This window comes from Platichthys flesus, chromosome 13 (assembly GCF_949316205.1).
Source record: "Platichthys flesus chromosome 13, fPlaFle2.1, whole genome shotgun sequence".
Taxonomy (NCBI): Eukaryota; Metazoa; Chordata; class Actinopteri; order Pleuronectiformes; family Pleuronectidae; genus Platichthys; species Platichthys flesus.
The window spans coordinates 21,986,665-22,005,233 of record NC_084957.1 but is presented as its reverse complement, the minus strand read 5'-3'; the positions used below and the strand labels follow the sequence as shown (position 1 = coordinate 22,005,233).

Here is an 18,569-nt window from a genome sequence, read left to right as displayed (position 1 = left end):
TACTCCCAAGAAGTGAAGGCAGGGTGTCTTGATTGTAATCTAAATGTTTGCAGTTGGGACGTGGACCAAACTACAGAATCAAATTACATGTCAAATAAAAATTTTGGATAATACCAGGTATTTCCTATCACTGATTTATGTCAGAGTGTTCATGTTTCTGATATTTTCATGGTACAGGATAATGTTGTGGTAGATAGGTCTGTTTTGGGTGAAGCCCCAACAACAAGAATAACATTGGAAAAAACGTATGACCACATGTGGACGGTTCCAGATTTGTCTTTGTCCCTGGACAAAGTAGAACTGATTAAGGCCCAACAGAGTGACTGTACCTTAGTTAGTAGTTTGTCTGCAGCTTCTGAAAACAGAAGGGAGAGGTCTGGCACTTGCTTCTTTGATGATGGTGTCCTCATGCGGAGGTGGTCTTCTGGGCCTGACAGTGACCACAATACAATCCGACAACTAGTTGTGCCAACTCCCTTTCGTGTTCAAGTGTTGAGTTTTGCCGTTCATGTCATATTTGCCAGGTTGTGGGAAAACCTAACCAAATGGTCCCTCGTGCACCCTTACACCCTATCCCTGTAGTAGGAGAACCGTTTGAGCATGTCGTGATTGATTGTGTGGGACCTCTTCCAAAAGGTAAATCTGGCAACCAGTATATCCTCACTATGATGTGTGCTGCCACTCGATATCCTGAAGCTGTGCCCTTACGCACAATAAAGTCAAAGGCTATTATAAAAGCACTAGTGACAGCTAGACAGTCTCTTGCTTCTGTTCAGACCAAGATGAAGAACAGATCCGACCAGAAAACTGTGTCGAGAGAGTTTAATGCGTTGGTCGCTGCTATTGCAGGATTTTAGTATCGAAATTCGGCATAAGACAGGTAAAGATAATGTTATAGCTGATGCACTTTCACGTTCTGGTGACCTGTGAAATCGATCATTTTCTTTTGGAGAGAAATGTTCGATCTTTAAGGGGGGAGGTGTTACAACCTTGAGGTTGTGTGGATATCTCTCTCTCTCTCTCTCTCTCTCTCTCTCGTGATGATTGTGTGATGTGTTTCAGGTGTGTCTGTTCGAGTGGATGCGTTTCAGGTGTGTTTCTTTGAGTGGATGCGTTTCAGGTGTGTCTCTTTGAGTGGGTGGATGTGTTTACAGGGAGCGGATTGGTTCCAGCAGGGATGGAGGTGGATCATATTTCCAGGATAAGAGGACGGTTCCCAAAGCTCCTGCGGTTCTCTCTCCTCTTGCCACTGCCAGCAGGACCTCCAGCCGGACTCAACTTATGCAGCCTTCTGTAAATTGTTGTTTTTGGTAACAGCCCGTTCTTGGTAGGGGTGGGTAGCATTTCCGTTTGAACCATGTTTTCTCCTGTTTTGTTGGTGAGGAGTTAGGTCAGTATGATGTCTTTTGTTTTCTTTAATTTTGAGTAGGGAAGATTAGGTTGTTTCGCCTTAGGGTTGTTTTCTGTTTGTTATTTTGCTGTAAGCCCACCCTGAAGCAAATGTGTCAATAAACACGAACGGGCTGTTAATTGTTGTGGCTGGTTCTTGGGAGCGTGGCAAGGAGGGGGTGAACTATTGTAGCATGTTGCGATTATATTTTCCCCTAGACAGGGTCGTAACATGTCTTTATGAAAGGTGAGGCCCATTCGCACTTCCACACCACGACCACTATCACTGCAGCCTCCAAATGACGTTAAAAGTGGAAGATGCTGGTTCTCTTATCGCAGATATTTTAGCTCAATATTTGTGAGAAAGTGTTTTATTAGTTCAGATACAATTGGAGGCCTCAGAGGGGGAAGACATATCAGTTACATATACTCAAACGATGTTTGTGTTTTTTCACTGTGATTGAAGAAATCCTTTATTTAAAAGGAAGAAAATTATACATTTGAAACAAGCAGTCAAAGGACACGGGTAAAATCTACAACATCTACACCTTGTCCTGTTAGCATGTTAAATTTACAGTGGCTGCCCAGAAAGACAAAGTTAAACTCTCCAACATTATAGCCTATTCAACAAGTCTCAGTAGTATGGCACCATTTGCAGGCTGTCATAGAGTCCAGTGTTCTGTGGTGAGGAAACTATTTACAACTTTTTTAAAAAGAAAAAAGAATCAACAAAAGGAGTTTGATAAGCATGTGTTTTAAAAATAGTGCTGAAACGAGTGACTCGACGTAAAACTATTTACATACCTGTATTTGTCAAAGCTGGTTTGCTTTATATACACCTTTTTTTTCACACTGTTAATAAGTCACATCAATCATATTAAATATAGCAAACATTTCTGCTGTAGAAAATAAAAAGAAAGGGAAAGAAAAACATGTTGAACGACGTGTGTATCACATTGCAACCTAAAACATACAGCAATAATATTAATACAGAGAGTATGACATTATTTGAACAATTAAATGGAAATCTCTTTTCAGCATCTTTTCTTGATGAAATACCTTGACTCTGCATCATTTTCCAGTAATTCACTATGTACAAGAAACATTCAGAACTAAATCCTTCCAGTAGAAATGAGATTTTAATACACACATTTGGTTTTTTTCAGTGTTTACTATTTTGTACCTTTTTGATCCTTGAAGACCCTGAATCTAGCGACCTGATGATGTAAACATCACAACGTTTTCTGCCGCTCCAGAGGAAATGTCTGACATCTTGGAGAAGAAATGGTTTGTTTGTAACTCAGTCGATATATCAGATGAGGAGATGAATATAATTTTATTTGTTTGAGTAAATTTGTAAATAAAATTGAACGATGCCCCCACTTCCTCCCAATATCAAGTAATTAAGCCAAAATACCAACGCTGACATCTTGTTGACTCAATGAGATCAAATACGAAGACAATGAAAAGAAGAAAGCGCCTGAAAGACAGACCCTGCAACCGACCCAAACTAACTAATTGACTCACGATTGGTTGTGCGCAAACTAACTCAGAATGATGTAATTAGGAACAAGATGGTGACGTGCATGGGATATTGTGGCTTAATTTTTTGATGGTGGGTGGAAGTGGAGAAGTTGTCCATCTTTATTTTACATCTCTGGTACTTTCTCCCTCTGAGCGACAAAGCTAAAAAGATTTATTTTAATAAAACATCAGACTTTTCCTTAAAATCTCGGGTTAATTTATACTGTGATGGACGTGGGTTTGGATTAACTGTAAAAAAAAAATATATATATATATATATTTCATTGGTTTCCTCAGAAGAGCAATAAGCTGCTTCGCAGGAGAACCACAGAAGAGGACATTTTCTATTTCTTTTTTTACATCACTGCTTTTGTTCAAGAACCTGTTTCACACATTAACTTCAAATCAATCCAGAATGCTTGCTGTAGGACATAAATAAATACAGTAAATTAAAATTAAAGTGAAATCCCCTACTCAAGTCCGTTAAACTTTAAACAAAATAAGAGAGAAATTAAAAAAGAAAAGAAAACTCATCCAAGAGGTCCAAGATTTTTTAAACATCAACAACCCATAAAAAAAATTCAAGTCGGGAAAGATGAAAATGATGACACTAATAAATTGTACGGGAGTGTTTGTGCTTGTGAGGCCATTAATGTGTCACCTGAAATGTACCTCAAAGTAGGAATAAAAAATACAAACTTGTCCATCTTGCTTCAAAGATAAACAACAACCAAATTAAAACAGGGTCTGTTGTTCACCAGGGTCCCTGACTACAGATCTGCATTAAGTGGGTGCTTGAAATAAAGTGCAGGATATTTCTAGCCATAATTTCAATATTCTAGACTGTTTTTTCCCTCCAAACATACGAAAAATAATCTCATTGTTGACGAGTAAAACTGTTCAACAAAGAAATCACTGAACACGGAAAGATTACATTCTTGTTGCGTGACGAAGAACTGTGAGCGGAGCTGAATTCTCCCATCGACCGAGCTGCACTGACAGATTCGGATACAAAGACAAGCACATTTGTCCTAACTCTAACACCAGATCATGATTTGAATCTGGAAAATTTGATAGATACAGATATATATATATATATATACATATCCTGACATTTGAAAGGTTAGAATAAGGAAATGTTTTGTATTTTTCTTAGAAAATGACCAAACTGATAAATACATACATTTCCTGCTGTTTATCTGCGGCAAACTTCAGGATGACCCACCAATAAAACAAAGGTAATCCAGATGTTTTAGGGCAAACTGTTTCATCAAACTTTAACCCGAAATCCTGCGTTTTTTTTAATATAGAAAATAATTGATTTTAGAAGTCTCAACAGTATCCTAATGTTTACCTGCCTCGAAAATCTAAACTGTGCTTTGCGTTGTATCCGAACTCATGAAACTCACATATTTCCGTCGCTGTATTAAAACAAACTCCACTCAGCACTCTTGACTGCATTATTGTAAACAAAGGACTCATATGATAATATGTCTTGAAATAAAACGCGATGATCCCCTCCTCCCCCCAAAAAGGAATAAAATCCAAATTAAAAAAAGAAAAAGAAAAGAAATACACATAGGCCTACGTTCGTTCAGCTTTGTTTGTAATGGTTTCTGTAAGGCTGCTCCAGTCATTGTGTGTCTCTGGCCAGTATCAGTTTCTGTTAGCTGTCACTGGTCAGACGGTCAGAGGTAGAAGCCGGTGGCTGGAGGGTCGGGGAGGCTTGACAGAGTGTCAGGGCCGGGCATCTGGACAGTAGGGGGCGCTGGTCTGTTTCCGTTGGGCAGAGCACAGCCTCCTGGGTAAGTGCTGCTCAGGATGCAGCCGTTCTCCATCTACGCAAGAGGGGAGGAGAGCGCTGTAGTTGTATAATCATAAAATACAGTTATATAAATGTGATACTGTTGTGTAGATTTGAAGTTTTGGTAACTTTAAAGCTTGAACATTAATCATATCCTACACTATATCACTTTTTGAGCTCGTTCTAGCTCTTCATTAAAGCTTTAGACGAGCTCTTCAAATCGGATGTTTTGTATGGTTGCATCATATAAATAAATAAAAGATGTTCTGTGATTTTTCAATCACCTCCCCCCCATTCATTCTGATACATGTCTGACTTTCAAACAACTGCATGTCATTAAAGGGGGAAATTATTTCTATAGATTCATGTTGAATATTTGAAATACCAACCATAATTTTACCTAAATATCTCACTTCTTAAGAAGCAACTGTATAAAAAGGCTATCATGCAGATTTCTTTAGCTTTGATTAATTGTATTATGTTAATTATTAGTTTTACTCTGATTTTTTATTGTAAAGCACTTCGTTACTTGTATTGAAAAGTGCTTTACAAATAAACTAGCAGCTTTAAATACATAAGTATGCACCTTTGTATTTGAAAGAATAACCAATGTCAGATTTTTTGATCTTGACGTCCTTAAAATAATCATCACTGATCAGACTCCACCACATCTGCTAATCTCCAGATCTGAAACGTGTCGTGTTATAACCGTTAAGGGAAATTCAATTGATCGTCAAGTGATTCATTTTTGTCGAACCAACAATTAAATAAACTAAAAGCTGTTAAATGACAGATGCATGTAGTGATGTAAAAGTGACTGATACACATACCAATATAATTAGTTCATTGGTTTGAATCCTTTAACTGCAGGTGAAACTTAAATCCTCTGTAAATATTTTAACTGAAAACTCTTCTGCATTTTGTCAGTGGTTTACATTTGATTGACAGGCAATATACACAGAGCACATGTGGCCAGCTTATTATGAACGCCTTGATAAAACTAATTAGTCTTATACAACACTCTTGCAATAAACTCACCTTCATAAAGGTGCAGTGTGTTTGGAGTTAATAAAATTGTACGACCATTAAAAGGACAGTTTGTGGTGCTTTTGATCTGTGGTGTGTATTGAGATAAATGGGTCGGACAATATAACAAGAAGCACCTGATTGAGTCTAGTTCATTAACATGAATCTATAGTCTTTTAACTATAGTTTCAGTAATATTCCATTTTCTACAGCAGAGAAATATGAAAATATGATTAGAAATCAAGCTTATGATTTAAGAATTGTATTTTTCTGGTTGCACATCAAGAAGTTTTGAACTCCATAGGTAAGAAACTAAACACTTTCTCCCATAAACCGAAACAACAGTGATGCTTTGTCATTTGTTGAAGGTTGAAAAGGTGTTGTGGTCCTAGAGAGGTTGTATAGTGAGGACCATGAATTAACTCTGGAAATGTCATGGTTGCCTGCTGAACAGAATCTGTACTAAATGTTGACAGATTCCCAGAGGAGGCAGCAGCTGGACATTTTAAATATAAAACCATCAGAGGAAAGGTCAGTGTGCGAGTTATCATCTGTCATCTGCAGTGTGTGTATGTATGTGTATGTGTGTTTGTGTGTCAGGAATATCGGCAGCAAGTTCAGTTCATAAATGTTGACCATGTTGATTTTGAGACGCTGTGCACCTTTTATCCCTCCTCTGGGGGAATATGAATGTCTGAGCCACACTGCAAAAAACTTTCTCAAATAATAGATTTTGTCCTACCAACAGTCTATACAAATATGAATTTTAAAGGGGACATATTATGAAAATTCCACTTTTGTAGTGCTTCTACACGATAATTTGTGTATCTGGCATGTCTACCGTCCCAAAAACTCTGGAAAAAAACAAATCACGCGATTTGTTGTGGTTACTCTATGTCAGAAACGAGACGCTAGAGTGTGTTGATTTGGATTACGACCGAAACAAACGTCATAGTCACACTAGCCGAGCTCCACCGGCCCTGTTAGGTAGCGAGCCCGCCTCCCCTAGCTCCCTAGGAGCTCCCCCCGGCTAGGGGAGCCCGGCTCCCCGGCTTGCGTAAGCTCGTGAGCTAACCGGCCAGTGGAGCCCGGCTAGTGTTAGTTCGATGCTGCTACCTGTCAGACATTTAAACGGCCGCATAAACAAGGGACCCCAGGACACCTCTAAACGTTGACTCAACAGTGTGGAAGGATGCTGCTGCTGCGCCAGCTCAAGCTCCCACTGCTCCCACTTTGGGGCTGTGCTGGGGAGCTGGGGCTCTCGTGGCCAGGCTTCGGCCCACCAGACGCTGGTTCAAAATGAAATGGCTGCAAGATGTACCTTCGTCTCCAGTAGCCATATTTCTACAGAGTTAATGGATAGCCTTAAAATCTGGGTGCTTGTATCTCGTGAAGGAGGGAGGGGGGTGAGGGGTTGGTTGATAAAAAAATATTTGACTGTAATCTTCATTTATGTTTGCCTAAAAGATGTTTACCTTCCTAAACATATATTAAAGAAAAGATGTGTATTTATATTAATATTTTACGGAAAAAAATAACATTTCCAAAAGTCATTCAAATGTCTATATATTTGATATGTATTTATATATAGTTAGTTATAGTTATTTATGCTAAAGTTTATGGTTAAAATATCAATCTACACTAAATCAAGTAATTTTACTTGAAAAATGAAAACAAGAAATGTATCATCCAAACAATTGCAGATTAGATTTGTTAATGTTGACTAATTGATTCATTGTAAAACTATTGGAACTAACCCATAAAGCAAAAAGAAAAGAACATAATCGTCAAAATCTTAATTATTGATTATTCACCAAAACTTAAAGTTACTTAATGAACTATTTCCTTCAACAGCAGCTAAGAGTCTGAGTCTATATTTCATGGTTTTACACACTGTCCCCAAAGCTCATGCATGAACTTCCAGACTGATATTAAACCTATAAGAATATCCATGACCTCACCTTGCTATGATTGGGATCGTGAGGCCTCTCCGACGTCACCATGCCATAATGGTCTAGCTGCCGGCAAGGTTTAGCCACACCCAGGATCTGCTCCAGGGAGGCGTTGGCGGGAGGGCACTGCGACAGGCCGGAAATGACCTGAGCCAAAGGAACCGAGATCTGCTCCTGCTGTTGTTTGTGGTTCATCCCCTGGAAAGATGAGGCCATGGGCTCAGCCCTGTGCTGCTGCCCGCTCCTCTCGTACAAACCGCTTCCGCTGATGGTGTAATCTGCGTTTTCAGTGTCAGCCATGCTATAATCCATGCATGAATCTAGTGAGGTGCTTGTCAGAGGTTTTTGGCTGTTGTCGAGGCAGGTGTTGCTGCCCAGACTCTGGCTGAATCTGTAGTCTTGCCACTGGGACTTCCCAGCTGCATGCTCTGTGCTGGAGATGCCACACAGTCCATTGAGGTTGGATGCCTTGTGTTTGGCATGGCACTGCGGTGAGAACTGGTTCCGCATCCTGGGCTGCTGCTGCTGCTGCTGAAGGTAGTGTTGATGTGTTTGCTGCTGATCCACCGCAGGGGCCTTACCGTTGAAAACAGTCTGTTGCGTGTTCAAGTGTCCCAGCTGTATCCCTACACTGGTGACAATGCCTTGCGGCGTCCACTGACCATTAGAAACTGATTGATTTTGCCCCGGCAGCTCTCCATTAACTATCGTGTTCGTCAAATGGTCGCTCTGCTGGTCCCAGTTATGCGTCACTTTACCTGTTCGCATGTTGAAGTGCTGCTGCATCTGCTGCGACAGCTGCACGATGGGAGCCTGTCCCACCAGGGGAGGCTTGTGATGAGGAAACTGCATTTGCACATTAGTGTCAGAGGTGGGAGGAAGGGACAATGTTGTAACTGTGGCTGGGGCGCTACTAAGAGGCCCCTGGCCCGTGTGCACTGCGGAATCAGTCCTTCCCTCTATGGAGTCGTAGATATATGAAAGGATCTCGTCATTCGTCAGCAGATCGTCCAGCGTGGGCACCCGTTCAGGGTCCATCTCAATTCTGATCATCCGCTCGTCAAGCAATAGCAGCTCCAGGTCCTCAGCGCTAAGCCCCAACCCCTCCAGAGCTCGAAACAGCTCCCCGTTAGAGCACCCCCCGTCGTCTGCATCCACCACCCCCTGGCCTTCCAGGGAGAGCGAGTCCAGAGTAGCCAGCAGCGGGTCGAAGCCCGTGTTCGGCTCTGTGTTGCCTGGACCCACCACACCGTTGCTCAGCTCGTCCCAGCTCTGGTGCAAGCTGGAGGGTTCAGAGTCAGAGAAGCCCATTTGTTCTCCAAAGAAGGTGCTGTGGAACGACATCTTGGGCTCAAGGGCAGGCTGACAAACATAAACCGACTCATCCTGACTCATGAGCGCCCCCAGGAGGGAGCCAGGGTCCAGACCCTCCCTTAACAGCCGTTCAGTGCGGCTCTTCTTTGATTTGCTTCCGTTTTTCTCGTGGCCACCGTCTCCAAAGCCTGCGATGGGATGGTTGGACTGGTAGAGCAGCGCCTCACCTGTGGCATAGGTGAAGGGCAGATGCATGGAGCGCTTGCGCAAGTGTTCTCCTCCCTCCTCATCCCTGTGATGACAGAAGACAGGGTTATTATCTGGAGAACTTGCAGGGGCAATTCATTATGGGCAAAGTTTCCACCTTGTATTTGGTTCTAACCAACTTTTCACACAAGTTTAAAATGTTAAGACAAGAATTTTCTTCACATCAGTTAAGTCTCACACAAACGCCTTCAGACCAAATGTATGTCCCAACATTTCCTGTCTCCTGGTGCTTTTAAGTTTGGATGTGTGTGCTATCCTGTATAATGTTGAATCTGACACATTAAAAAACAGATTTGAAAAAGTGCTTGATAAACTCCATGCAAAAAAATGATTAAGGCAAAGAGCAGAGGTTATTTGATCCAAGATAAACTTAGATTTTTATATACACGTATATTATGACATTAAATGATTGGTACATTGTGTTGATTTATGACACGACATGAAGGGACAGGAACATACAAGAGAGGCCTCTGGGTGGCGATGATGTAGTCCGGTTTGCCGTTCTTGTAAACCAGTCTGGCGTTAGCCTGGACCCATTTCCAGAAATTCTCCTTGGTGAGGAGCCGGAACACGGTCAGACCACTTTCTCCTGTCTTCATCACTACAAATGCACAAAACAAACACAGGTATAAGTATTAAAATCCACATAGAGAATAATATAAACCTCCTTAAAGCACAGGGCAGAGCCCTGAGCTGTTAAAAGGAAGAAATTCAACGGCCAGACGTCCTGTTAGATGACCTATTAGGTTATTTAAGGTTATTAGGAGGGGGAGGTTAATTAAGTTGACACAGTAAGCCTCTCTCTACTAGCAGGGCCATGTGGAGTCTTTTTTGGAGAGTCGTACTAGATGCTAGATGCTGGAGTTCTTGAGGCCACAGCAAAGCTTGATTATGTGGGTTATGTGTTTCACCCCAGTGTGTATTTATTTTTCTGTTAGTTTGTAAGCAAGATTAGACAAAAACAGATCAACATCTGCACATGGGGCAGGTCCAGGATGTTTAGCTAAATCTATGTTGATTTCTAAGAAAATAATTCTTGAAAAAAAAATTAAACAAATCTGACATATTTAGAGGACTATTACCTAGTTTTTCAGCAGAATTATGCAAAAGCATAATTCTGCTGAACAGATTCCCAACGAAACCTCTCCTTCTTTAACATTGGTACTCTTCTTGGACATTTTCCCAGATTTCCGTGGGAACAATTCTTGCACCTATGAGTTTGTGTAATTTAGTGCATATCTAGATCTACATCGAAATGGGGGCCTTGGTGAAGGTATGTGCTCTACTGAGTCGTTCTAGTAACATATTCATTCACTTTATTACAGGGGAGAAAACAGTTCTAATTGGACCACTTTTTGTATCTTTCTTTAAGCTCATGAATCCTGTTCTGTCGTTACGTTGTTGTGCGGTTGTGAGAAGAAGAAAAAGGAAGTAGAGATGGTGACTCAGGCCACAGAATCCCACCCTGACATGATCACATGCTCAGATCAGGTGGCTCCTCTGTGCAGTAGCTGCGCTTGCTCCTGCATCTTGATTAAACTGCACTGATCCGTGCACGCTGGCCACAAGACACACTCAGCAACATGTTTGACCTCCGCAATGTTTGTGTGTTTGCTGTTGCATTATGGATCATCTCTCATGCTTTGCTCATGCACTGGATTTGTGGGCCCTATCCTCTCCTCTGGCCGATCTGCAGCTTTGCTCAATCTGCTTCGTAATCCAGCAGGATTACTTGTGAAAGCTGTCTGAACTCTCTGACCAGGTTACACCAGGCCTCCCTAACTCTTTGAAAACAGAACCAAACTGAAAATAGAAACACGGTTCTGTCAGACAAACAAAGCAAGACTCATTATCTCTTGTCTTCATTATCTAACAGTGGTTTTCCGACTGTGTTTACATCAGTCAGACTGATTGTGCTGCAGCAGTTTAGAGGATCATGTTTTGCTCATGAGAGAATCATGTAAAGTCTGGTAAACTGCAACTCGTGATATGATATGTGCGTCGATCCTCCAGAGCATGTGATAAATAGATGAGCAAGTGTAACTTGTCTCATCTATTTATCCATGTGAAAATATGAGAAATAGAAACAAAATAGAAATTAAAATGAGGCTGAAGTGAGAATTCCACTTTGAGAAGAGCAAACTTTGAACAACATTTTTTTTAGGTATCCGCTCTCTGAGTGCCCGTCTAGTTTTACAAGTGAAATGGATCCAAAGATATCGTGTTTATCTTAATGAAGTGTCCTTACATTAATTTACTGAAATTCCACATCTCTCCCTAATGTCAGCTCTCAACTGTCCAATGTCCCAGGAAAATACTTTAAATGATTGAAACGCGTCAGTTTAAGTCTTGAAATTACTTTTTTTTATTTTTATTGTGACGTCAACCACTTGACCAATTAAAGTGATTCAATAAAAGAATAAAGTGTAATATAATGTTAAAGAGTAACTGATTATTTCTTCTTCATTGATAAGTGATATTGATGTATGTTTGTAGCGTAACTTACTTCTGACATGGTTTTCTGCACAGTACAACATATCTGCTGCGTGGATGAACTGATACCCTGATCCTCGTACCCGCAGTTCAGCCTCGGTGTACCCCAGTACTATCTTCCCCCTGTGCGTGAAAAGATAGGAAATCACTCACATTTATCATATAGGACTGTAATGAGGAAATATTCAAAAGAAAAACAACAGCAAAACAAATTACACATCTGGATGTAATTTATACGAATATTCTCGTGACTTGTTAAGACTGTGAACTGAGTGTATGTGTGTTGCTCGTTGGTTTCATTACTTTGCGTCACAGGCCAGAGGTGTGAAGTCCAGCTTGTGTTTGGTTCTGAAGATCATGTTCTTGGTCCTGATCTCCAGGATGGACGGAGGCTGCAGAGGAGTGGCGATGGCGAAGAGGGCGAGCTGCGGCGGGGCCTTCCCTCCGTTTTCTTGTCGCTGGTTCTGTCCGTGCAGAAACTTGAGCCGGCCCTGGATGTTCAATGCCTGCAGACAGGAAAGTAAGGCTAAGAAAAGCAGTTTGTCTTTAATACATACTACGTACTTAACACGTGTTCATATCTGACAATGGCATTCATTCACTTATAAATAATATAAAGATGGCATTTTTCATAATTTCTGTAAATCAAACATGTTTGAGAACTTCCTCTGTAACACTTTACCAAACAATCTGGAATGCCCAAGTTTCCAGACCAGATTTCTCCTCCGATTCTAGATGAGGCACAGCATTTCTGCAGTCGCAGCCCAGTTTAAATCAAATGTTCTCCAAAAATGAATGGATTCTTCCTTTGGACATGTCCCACCATTGCAATACTTCTCGATAAAACAGTCAGCAGTCAGGTGCAAGTCATTAAAAAGTCAACACTGGAGTCTCACATAAAAACATCTTTGCTCCTCATCTTTCCAGTGCTTTAACTTGTAACCTACCAGAAAGCCGGAGGAGTTGTCCAGCAGGCAGCGGAAACGACAAACAAAGCTCCTCTCGAGGAAGGACGAGTTTTCTGGGGGAAGCTGTTCAGGTTTGTAGGTGACCAGAGACGAGCAACTGTCAGGTTCCATCTCTGTGGAAAACACGACATTAGCCACAGTCAGCTTTAACTCACAATAAATGAAAACAGCTTTATATTGGTCTGTATCTGCAACAGCAGTCGCATAAAGATGATCTAACTTTAAAGACACAGAGACTTGGGTTCAAACTGCATCTGATTTTACTCGTGAGCTATATTTCACTGTTGTTTTCATATCATCCACTGTAGAAGACGCACATATGTAATGCTGCCTTGAGCTCGATCTGCCCGACACAGCGAGCAAGGACGTTTGTTGCAGTTAGAGCGGAGCCAGTGAACCCGCCCTGCGCTGTGGGAATGGGTCAGTTGTGTCACGGCTGCGAGTCTTAACCTGAACACATTGCTCAGAACCAAAGCCCAGACGTAAGCATCTTAAACCCAAATACAGATCTGGGACCACTTCACCTCATAAGCCACAGTGAGGATTACAGGGTCATGTGACCTGAGGATGGTGTTACAGTTTAATGCCTGAACTGTGTGTACTAAACTGTACCGTCTAATGTTGATATCTAAATGAGTATAATCTTAAACAAACACATACACACACACACTTTCTCAAGCCTGCAATGGATGCAGAACATGTAGCAGGAATACAGATTTTTGGATTGGAGTGATTCTAATTCAATTAATAATAACAATGAATAATTAATTATTATAATAAATGTTATAATCAATCAGGTTTTACTCAAATACTTTTAGAACACTCTTGGTTGAACTGTTGTTGATTTATAGCTTCCAGACTTTATCCCAAAAGTTCAAAGTACAGGAACTTCCATGCACTAATGTTGATATTTTACCAGATCTTTCCTCTATGTTAGAACCTAGCGTCCAGACTGTTCCAAAGTGTGTATCATTGTCTACGTGTAAAACGGAGCATTTGGGAAACATAGCTTACTTTATCCATCCTCTCTGTTGCTTGAGTAATGAGCAATGTACCTGGTACAACAACAACAGTGCCGACTACTTACTGGTTTCTCTACGTCTGGTTTGCGCTGCTCGGTCTAAATACAATTTTGCATCACTGTACCACATTACCAGCATTCAGCCAAAAATGTGCTTTTCTTTGAATGGCCAAAAACGATCCTACCTTGCAAGTCCTACTGATTAAAGCCAATTCTTACATAAAACCATTCACTTCCGACACACTGTCACAAGCTGCAGTCAAAAACGGTCAAACCCTCATTGTTTAAAACTTCATTTGCAAAATGTGACTCATTATCATTTTCAAAAGACACTCATAACTCCTTGATGTGGTCCCTGTAGGACCTTACAGATCTGTTGAGGTTGTGATGTAAGGCCCATGTAGAAGAAAAGAGAGCACCTTGGGGGGAGTCCTGGGTGATGGCAGCTGCAGCCGCAGCAGGAGGATTCAAAGCCCAATGCAGGCTTCTCCTGAGCTCCTGCTGGTCCTCTGTGTGGACCAGTTCATAAACACTCTGGTGCATGACGTCCGTCTGAAAGAAATAATGAGATGAAGCATTAGCCAATGACAAAAAATTAGGAAATTACAAAGGGAGAGATAAATAGGAAGAACTAGTGTGGTTATCTAATTTGTACCACCACTCATTATTGTGCACAAATCAGTCGTAGACCGACCAGTCCAAGTGGCTCCAGGAACGTGAGACAAGTGTCCTAAAACATTATGCCCAAAAGTGAACGTCACTTTTGGATGGTGGTTAAAAACCAGCGTTGATCTGTAGGGCAGAGATCTGCTGCTCAGTTGAGCTCCCTTCTGTGACGAGTGGTTTCAACTAAAGGCCACGCTATAAATAGGTCAGGTCTTTTTGCTGTTGTTGGAGCCTCTGTCTCTGCACCATGCAGGGAGTCGACCAATAGATCAGACAAGACCCCCGAGCTGCTCCCAGCAGATGTTGCACGCAAACCATCCATCCAGACCCCACTGTCTGCTGCAAACACTGAGCCTCAAGATGTCTAATACGTCAAGTGCTTCTGTGGATGTTCACAGCTCTGTGTCTATAAGCCCCAGAAAATGATAAATATGATGGGTTACAATGCTGTAACACGCTGTTGTCTTCCACTATGAGCAATCCAACGAGATGCTGGAATAATTACTCAGCTGACTGATTTTAGAAGGGAATCCCTGAAGTAATGACGATGCAGGCGTTATGTCTATGCAGGCATTGTTGAGAAGAGTGTTGTTGAGACAACTTCTTTAAGTTAAGCAAACAAAAAGACTTGTGTTAATAGGATACCTGGTGGAAGCCCAGGTAGTCCTGGATGGTGTGAGAGCAGTAGAAGATGGTTCCACTGGCCGTGATGACCAGGACGAAGCCGTTAAGAGCCTGTGGGTCAAACAAAGGAACATTTAGAAGACGTCCATATGTCACATTTAGTCTTACGGATTATTCTGAATGGGCTTCCAGTCAAAAAACTATTTGTATGTTTTCTCAGCCACTGACACAAGCCGGGAGCACGGTAACAGTGATGGTCGCTTGCAAGACAAGAGGTTGATCGCTGCTCTCTCTGAGCAGTGCTACTTCTTCAGGGCAGACTGGACGCTGCAGTGACGCTAGGACAGTGGCGAGACAGACCAGACAGCCCGGGGCCACCTTAGCAAACTTCAATGGAATAAAAGAAGTGATAGAAATAGAAGCAACATGACTGAACACTGGCATCGAGCCCTTGACCTTTCTGTTGCATTGGTAAGTTAACAGGTGATGATGCTAACAATGGTTATGTAGCATTGAAACGCTCAGATCTCCCGTTTCCACTGAACTAACCTCGACATTCTCTGCAACTTAGTTTTAAAAAACAACATTTTGATCAATATATATTTAAAACGTGTATGGACACATAACATTTGTCACAGATGCTGCTAATATCATAGATCAATATGGTGTTAAGTTAGTTATTCAGTTATTTAAATTCTTCTGTAAATCTCTTTTTGTAATTTTGAGAGCTAGCAGGAAAGGAAGAACAATGAGGGAGTATGTTGAGTAAAATGGAGCGCATTCATTGTAACTCTGCAAAGAGGAACAGCTGGTCCAACATTTCCTCCTCACTAAACACAAACGTACCCTCCCCTGGTACGACAATATGTTGTACAAAAAAGGATACAACATACAACTGTCCTGTACTGTTTTCTCTCACAAACATACAAACACTCATACAAGCACACTCATCTGTTTGTAAATTAGTGATAACTAATGCTGGAGACGACATGTTATTCTTTTCTACTGGAGAGGCGGTGGTCTACTGGAGAGGCGGTGGTCTAGTGGAGAGGCGGTGGTCTAGTGGCAGAAACTTGGACTATGGGCAGAGAAGGTCTCTGGTTCGTCTCTGGTTCGTCCCTGGTTCGACTCCACGGAGAGACAACAAAAGATGAACCTGGATTGATCTGTCCAAAAATCCAAGAATCTCCCTACCCTGTCTAGTGCCCCTGAGCAAGGCACCTTACTCCCCCAACATCTGCTCCCCGAGCACCGTACATGGTCGCTCACTGCTCTGTGTCCTGCACCAGATGGGTTAAAAGCAGAGATTAAATTCCCCTACCTGCATGAGTGTGCCTTTGCATGTCTGTGCATGTGTTTGGGACTAATAAATGCATCTTAATCTTAATCTTTTGAAAACACACCAGTGATTCACCTCAATTACTTGTGGCAATTCCTCCAAAGTAGAATGTGTTTTGACACAATTATCGTAAACGACCAATTACTAATGCACTTTCTTTTACTACATTTAAATTTCTATGTTATGTCGGGCATAGTTGATAAAATTCAAGATTTTTTTTGCTATTGGATGTGATAATCTGTGCAGTACACAGAAACCCTGTAGGATTGTCTGCTTATTGACCTTCCAGTTGAAAATGATTTGCCACTTTCAAGAACAGGAGCGATGGTTTAAAACTGTTGCAATCAAAAAGGCAAATAAATCTTTCAAACAGGCCAGTTTTTGTTGTCAGAGCAGCACAATTACCATGTTTCCTCCATTTTCAATCTGAATAATTGATTCGCCTGCAGCTTTTGTATAATTCACATCTGTCTGATGTGAAGAGCAGCAAAGAAACCGGCTCAGACTTCAGGTTCAGAAATAAACCTTTGCCTTCTTCTGCCTGTGAACCGCTCGCTCGCTGTCCGTCTCCCCTTTCATCCCGAGGAAAAACAGGAGGACGAGGAGGACGAGGCCCCCCCGTGGAACACGCTCCTCCTGACTATCGGTCCAAATGAGCTTTCATTTCTCATTACTAACAAGTCGGGGAAATGAAGGCTTATCAGAATAACGAAACCTTCCTGGTAGGGTCGGGAAATGGCGGCAGGCTGTTTCCTCTCCTCTCCTGGAATGCCAGTGTGATGCACATTGGGAGGAACTGGACTGGAAAATCAATGATTCCAGTAGATCCCAAAAAGATCTGGCAGCAAGCTGGCGCTCTACTCAATCACACATAAAGTACGGAGAGATCTAACCCCTCCCGGTCGTTTTCCCTGGAATGGAAAACAAGTCTATTGATCGCATTCAAAAAAAGAGCTGCACTGTTACCTAGAATTCCAGTAAAATTTTTACCGTTTTATCACATTATTTAGTAAAAGTAAGTGAACAAATCTCCCACATGTGATCGCTGAACATCTTGATCCACAACCTTGGGAATTAATCTTCAACTTCATACAACAACTCTTCTGATGGTAACTGGTGTATATGTAAATGTTCTCTACTTTCCATACACACTCATACAGTGCATCTATAGCCAGCATTTTTTCCAAGACAGAAAATTTGACGTTAAGTATTTTGCCAGGACACTTTGGAGTGGGGAAGACTGGGATAGAACTGCCGACCATCTGACAGTAGAATTTGAAACCTGGCTACAGAGCTAAATTCAGTCACATGAGCAACAGCAAGCTCCAATACTGGCTCACTGCAGCTGGAGCTCATCCCGAAGGTGTGAAATGGAGTTGAGGTCCGTTCTGTGTAATTTCTTCATGGATCTGACCTCTTGCTTGGAGGCATCATCATTAAGATGCATTTATTAGTCCCAAACACATGCACAGACATGCAAAGGTACACTCATGTAGGTAAGGAAATTTAACCTCTGCTTTTGACCCATCTTGTGCAGGACACACAGAGCAGTGAGCGACCATGTATGGCGCTCGGGGAGCAGATGTTGGGTGAGTAAGGTGCCTTGCTCAGGGGCACTAGACAGGGTAGGGAGACTCTTGGATTTTTGGACAGATCAATCCAGGTTTGTCTTTTGTTGTCTCTCCGAGTCTAAACCAAACCTCATGAAACTGCCTCGATCCCACATAAATAAGAAAATATTCAGATTGGATACAAACAAGGAAATCAGTGAACAAATCATTGACTATATATAAAGATGGTGTCGAATTCCTCCCGTTGAGCAAAGATGAAGCTAAAATTTCCTGGATACAGATGCCGCCATATTGTGCTTTTGACATCGCACGATAAAATGTATTTAATGTGCACTTTCCCTTTTTAGGTGGTTCCATGTCCCATTCACTAAAAAGGAGGACTTGGGCTTTATTACCTATACTGCAGCCAGCAAAAAGGGGGCAATAGAGACACTTTGGCTTTACTTTCTCATGTCTGTTAATATAAAAGTGAAGCTAGTGTTAGCTTAGCATGCAGAATGGGAAGAGCGTGGGAAAGAGCTCACCTTAAATTGATCGCTGCAGTGAAACTTTGACTTTGAAAGCTTGCTGCCTCTGTTTCCCAACCTTGATTTCCTTGTTAAATTTTCATT

At 41.7% G+C, this 18,569-nt stretch overlaps 1 protein-coding gene across 1 annotated transcript in view; it reads right to left on the bottom strand.

Moving 5' to 3' along the window:
• Nucleotides 1–3,130: 3,130 nt before the first annotated feature.
• The window catches only part of LOC133967458 (aryl hydrocarbon receptor-like), a 41,249-nt gene continuing 25,810 nt past the window's right edge, over nucleotides 3,131–18,569 (bottom strand). The window contains exons 4-11 of the mRNA XM_062402920.1: nucleotides 15,070–15,159; nucleotides 14,178–14,310; nucleotides 12,717–12,850; nucleotides 12,073–12,275; nucleotides 11,783–11,892; nucleotides 9,736–9,877; nucleotides 7,705–9,301; nucleotides 3,131–4,751 (exon numbers count right to left, since the gene is read on the bottom strand). Coding sequence (XP_062258904.1) covers nucleotides 4,602–4,751; nucleotides 7,705–9,301; nucleotides 9,736–9,877; nucleotides 11,783–11,892; nucleotides 12,073–12,275; nucleotides 12,717–12,850; nucleotides 14,178–14,310; nucleotides 15,070–15,159 — 2,559 coding nt within the window. The 3' untranslated portion in view covers nucleotides 3,131–4,601. The remainder of the gene's footprint in view (nucleotides 4,752–7,704; nucleotides 9,302–9,735; nucleotides 9,878–11,782; nucleotides 11,893–12,072; nucleotides 12,276–12,716; nucleotides 12,851–14,177; nucleotides 14,311–15,069; nucleotides 15,160–18,569) is intronic.